The 5,724-nt window shown below is 38.6% G+C and overlaps 1 protein-coding gene across 2 annotated transcripts in view; it reads left to right on the forward strand.

The window, feature by feature from the left end:
• The window catches only part of FBXO22 (F-box protein 22), a 30,295-nt gene that overhangs the window by 12,917 nt on the left and 11,654 nt on the right, over positions 1 to 5,724 (forward strand). Inside the window, exon 5 of one of the 2 annotated variants that reach the window (XM_011982663.1) lies at positions 824 to 988. The exons of the other annotated variant lie outside the window; for it this stretch is intronic. Coding sequence (XP_011838053.1) covers positions 824 to 988 — 165 coding nt within the window. The remainder of the gene's footprint in view (positions 1 to 823; positions 989 to 5,724) is intronic. 2 annotated transcript variants of the gene reach the window in all.

Consider the following 5,724-nt stretch of genomic DNA (forward strand, 5'->3'; position numbering starts at 1 on the left):
TTCACCGTGTTAGCCAGGATGGTCTCGATCTCCTGACCTCGTGATCCGCCCGTCTCGGCCTCCCAAAGTGCTGGGATTACAGGCTTGAGCCACCGCACCTGGCCTACCTCATTTAATCTTAACTATCTCTTTAAAGGCCTTATCTCCAAATATAGTCACATGGGGGGTTAGGGCTTCAACATGAATTTGGGGTAGGCAGTAGGGAGGGGGATGACACAGTTCAATCTGTAATATCTACCTGTAAAATTCAGAGCATATTACAAACATATTTCTATGTCTATAAATATACATTTGTCATCATTTTAATGGCTATATTCTATGATACCAGTGTAACTTTTAATCTCAATACCAGTGTGGGACATTCAGGTTTTTTCTGTTTATTTCCTATTTGAAATTATGTGATAAAATACTTGGGTATATATATACTTTATATAATTGTCAAATATTTTTAGGGTAAACTTTTAAAAATTGGAATTGCTGTGAAAGTGTATTTACTACTCCCCCAACTTTTTATTTTGAAAAGTATGGAAAAGTTGAAAGAATAATAGAATAGCATGATAAATACCCATATACCCTTTATCTAGTTTAGCAGTTGAAAAAATTTTGCAACATTTGTGTTTTCTCACTTTGCTTATACAAAATTTCTTTCTGAACCATTTGAAAGTTAAATTGCAAACATGACACTACACCCTAAAACTGTCAAAGCTGAAAAACTTTTACTCAGATAGTGGCTTGTTAGCTTGATGATTATCTTAGTGACCTAGACTGTGGTTATCTAGTTTTTACTGAATGTATTGATGAAACTGTTTAACTTTTTCTCTAGTGACTCCAATGGGATCAGGTAGCAATCGACCTCAGGAAATAGAAATTGGAGAATCTGGTTTTGCTTTATTATTCCCTCAAATTGAAGGAATAAAAATACAACCCTTTCATTTTATTAAGGATCCAAAGAATTTAACATTAGAAAGACATCAGCTCACTGAAGTAGGTAAGTTACTTTTATTTATCATTAACTGCTCATTTTATTGATTAATTTTGATTTCTTTGTAATTCTGGCTGGTTGGTGGATATTAGGTTCCTTTGGGAGAATCTGAATTAAGTACACCTGTTACTGGAGCTGTGGCTAATTCAAACAGATGATTCACAGAGGCCAGTATGATACACGTTTGGTAGAATTGATTTACTTTTTAAATTATTTTACTTGCATTAAAGCCCAAGAGACCCAGAGATGAAACTTTTTTCATAAATACTCTGTTGATGATAAACTTGTTTGTATTTAATTCTGAATTTTAAGGAATTCTTGCTCTAATAATTTATTTCATTTTGCTCTATTTGTATTTTGTTAACCTACTTTTTTTTTATTCTAGTAACAAGCGTTTTAGAAGTTTTTAGAAGATGCAGGTTAGTTCTTTGTGAACTAATTAGATAGATGGGAACAACTAAAGTGACCCTGATGAGTGTTAGGAAAGGTATGAGTTAAGGCAAGTCTATCAAGCAAGGGGTATGCTGGGAAACATCCCACAGGTAGTGTGGATGGAGCCCTGAAGTGAATTTGAAGAGGTAAAGGGTTGGCTTAATGTCTAAGCTTAGATGGGAAAGCTTAACTTAATATAATCAACAACTAACAAGTTACTCAAGGAAAGCAGCATTAAAGCCTTTTATCTATATCTGCAAATGAATTGATTGAATTCACTTAATTCATTAAAAATCACTGTTGGCATAAAAGCTATTCAGTAGTAACACTTCATTTTTGCGTAGATCAGCCAGCCTGTAGAGATAAACCTCTGTTATTTGAAATGGGACTTAAACCAGGAGGAGTAAAAAATTGTGTAGCACCAAAGGTAAAATTTGTTTTACCGATGAGGAAAAAAGGGGGTATACACATTGAGACTAGTTTTTACAGCTATCCCTGACAATGTGAAAAAACAAAACAAAACTTGCAAGTCGGTGAATGGGAGGGGAAGCACGGAACAAGAGGCATTAGCAGCAAAGACTAGCAGCTGGGAGCCTCTTAATAATGTGGAAGAGGGTGGTCAGGTCAAGGTAGGTAATGGAAAGTCTCAACAGCCAGCCCTGGTGTGACACAGGGTAGTGTAGCTATTAGGAATGCTGACTTAGAAATGAAATCAGTATGTTGAAGAGATATCTGCACTCCCATGTTTATTGCAGCACTGTTCACAGTAGCTGGGATATGGAATTAACCTAAGTGTCCATTAGCTGATGAGTAAATAAAGAAAATGTGGTATATATACATAATAAAATGCTCTTCAGCCATAAAGAAGGACATCCTGTCATTTGCATCAGCATGGATGAACCTGGAGGATGTTAAGTGAAATAAAGCCAGGCCCAGAAACTCCAGTAATACATGATCTCACTCATGTGTGGAATCTGAAAATGTTGCTCTCATAGAAATATAGAGTTGAATGGCAGTCACCAGGGTCTGGGGTGGTTGGGAGGGGGTTTGGGGAGATGATGGTCAAAGGATACAAAATTCATTTTGGAGGAATAAGTTCTAGAGGTCTGTTGGACAACATGGAGACTATAGTCAGTGACCATATATTCTTTTTTTTTGGAGACAGAGTCTTACTTTGTTGCCCAGGCTGGAGTGCAATGGCATGATCTCAGCTCACTGCAACCTCTACTTCCTGGGTTCAAGTGATTCTTATGCCTCAGACTCCAGAGTAGCTGGGACTACATGCTGTGTGCACCACCATGCCCAGCTAATTTTTTTTTTTTGTTGTCTTTTTAGTAGAAATGGGGTTTTACCATGTTAGCCAGGGTGGTCTCAAACTCGTGGCCTCAAATGATCCACCTGCCTCAGCCTCCCAAAGTTCTGGGATTACAGGTGTGAGCCACCGTGTCTGGCCCATATACTATATTCTTGAAGAATGCTAAGAGAGTGACTGTTAAGTGTTCTTACTATAAAAATGGTAACTATGTGAGGTAATGCATATATTAATTAGATTTAACCCTTCCACAATGTATATACACTTCAAAACATGTTATACATTGATAAATACATACAATTTTATCTGTCAGTTAAAAAATAAATGGAAGGTAGTCAACCTTAAAAGATTGCAGGCTTATAGCTACTCTAGTTCTGCTACTTTCTGGCTCTCCAGTTAGGGCAAGTTTTAAAATTTTTCTAAGCCTCCATTTTCCTCATCTATAAAGTGGAAATAACTAACATTGAATTCACAGAATAGTGAAGATTAAATGAAATGACTTCCATAAAACGCTTAGCAACAATAGATTGTAGCTAGATGCTAGTGTTGGCTTCTACCCTAGGCAGGCTTTACTGTGTGTCACACAGGCCCTTCATCTGTGGTGTGGCCTTGTAGTTTGTGGGGGGAATAGTAAGGTTTTAAGTGTCCTTAGCTCATTCAGAAGCCGCATGCCAGAGGAGCATACATGTATCTTGGCCTGAAGTGACAATTAACGATGGCCAGTGTTTGTGGAGGTACTATATGCCAGGTACTGTGCTGCACAGCACTTCTAATCTTCACCACAGCTTTGCCAGATAGAATTCTTAATGGAATATTTTCAATGAGGAAACTGAACTTTAATGGCAGTAGAGAGTTAAGGCTTTTAGGGTATATAAATAGCAGAGTTAGCAGAAGTGTTAAAGCTATTCTAAATTAAGGATGCCAAACTTCCTTTGGTAAAAGGTCAGATAGTGCCTTTAAAACTGACCCATTGTTAAGTGTAAAGGCAAAATGAATTTGAGGAGCAAATGTGGCTATGTGCTGAGCTTATGTGATTTTGTAATATAATGAGACTTGGAGCTAACCAAGTTCAGCAAACGAAGTCTTTTTCAGAGTTGGTCAGGTGGTTAGCAAATAGTAGGTCTGAAACTCAAAGGAATGGCTGTGGCCAGACATGTTGGTTTGAGAGCCATTTGCGTGTTGCCTGGCAGTCTGTAAAAGCATCAAGTGCCATTTTGAAGGCCTTGGAGTAAGCCAGTCCAGGGCAACTTAGCCCAGATTCTGGAAGGATTTATGGCAGCAAATTTAGTACAAGGAAGGAAGAAGATGAAGAATGTGTTGATGTTGACAAGGTGACTATCTATATTCAATTGGCTCATAATGTAGAACTCCTACATTAATTTTATTCAGGCTGGGTATGGTGGCTCATGCCTGTAATTTCAGTACTTTGGAAAGCTGAGGTGGGAGGATCGCTTGAGCCCAGGAGTTCGAGACCAGCCTGGACAATATAGTGAGATCCCACCTCTAGAAAAAAACTAAAAAACTAGCCAAGCATGGTGGCAGGCACCTGTAGTCCCAGCTACTTAGGAGGCTGAGGTGGGAGGATTGCTTGAGCCCAAGAGGCAGAGGTTGCCATGAGCTGAAGTCACGCCACTCTACTGCAGCCTGGGTGACAGAGTGAGACCCTGTCTCAAAAATAAATAAATAAATAAATAAAAATTTATTCACCATGTTAAAGCTGTCATAACTGGATGCAGATTCTGTCTCAGTGACATTCGGGAAAAGGCATGAAGGATACATATACAGTCATGTGTTGCTTAATGATGGGGATGAGTTCTGAGAAATGCATCTTCAGGCAATGTTGTTTTGCGAATGTCATAGTACTTACACAGACCTAGATGTTACAGCCTACTATACATGTAGGCTATACAGTGTAGCCTATTACCCCTAGACTACAAACATGGACAGCATGTTACTGAATACTCTAGGCAGTTGTAACACAATGGTAAGTATTGGTGCATCTGAACATATCTAAACATTAAAAAGGTACAGTAAAAACATGGTATGAAAGACAGTATACCGCTATACGGCACTTAACATGATTGGGATTTGCAAGACTAGAAGTTGGCTTGGGGTGAGTCAGTGAGTGGTGAGTGAATGTGAAGGCCTAGCCCTGTATACTACTATATAGTTTATAAACACTGTACGCTTAGGCTACATTAAATTAATTGAAACATTTTTGTTCAGCCGGGCACAGTGGCTCATGCCTATAATCCCAGTCATTTGGGAGGTCTGAGGTAGGTGGATCCCTTGAGGTCAGGAATGTGAGACCAGCCTGGTCAGCATGGTGAAACCCATCTCTACTAGAAATACAAAAATTAGCCGAGCATAGTGGTATGCGCCTGTAGTCCCAGCTACTTAGTAGGCTAAGGCAGGAGAATCGCTTGAACCTGGGAGGCAGAGATTGTAATAAGCCAAGATCACGCCACTGCACTCCAGCCTGGGCGACAGCGAGACTCTTTCTCAATAAAATAAAATAAAATAAAATAAAATAGTTCTTTAATAATAAATTAGCTAGACAAAAAAATTTCCATTTATATCCTTATTCTGTAAGCTGTTTTCCACCTTTAATTTTTTTTTTTTTTCTTTTTTTTTACTTTTTAAGCTTTTTGTTAAAAACTAAAACACAGACACACACATTGGCCTAGGCCTATACAGAGTCAAGCTCATCAATATCACTGTCTTCCACCTCCACATCTCATCCCACTGGAAGGTCTTTGGGGCAGTAATACGCATGGAGCTGTCATCTCCTATGACAACAGTGCCTCCTTCTGGAATACCTCCTGAAGGACCTGCCTGAGGCTGTTTTACAGTTAACTTTTTTATTTATTTATTTATTTATTTTTTATTATTATTATACTTTTAAGTTCTAGGGTACACGTGCATAACGTGCAGGTTTGTTACATATGTATACTTGTGCCATGTTGCTGTGCTGCACCCATCAACTCGTCAGCACCCA

This window comes from Mandrillus leucophaeus, unplaced genomic scaffold (genome assembly GCF_000951045.1).
Source record: "Mandrillus leucophaeus isolate KB7577 unplaced genomic scaffold, Mleu.le_1.0 Scaffold241, whole genome shotgun sequence".
NCBI classification, from domain to species: domain Eukaryota; kingdom Metazoa; phylum Chordata; class Mammalia; order Primates; family Cercopithecidae; genus Mandrillus; species Mandrillus leucophaeus.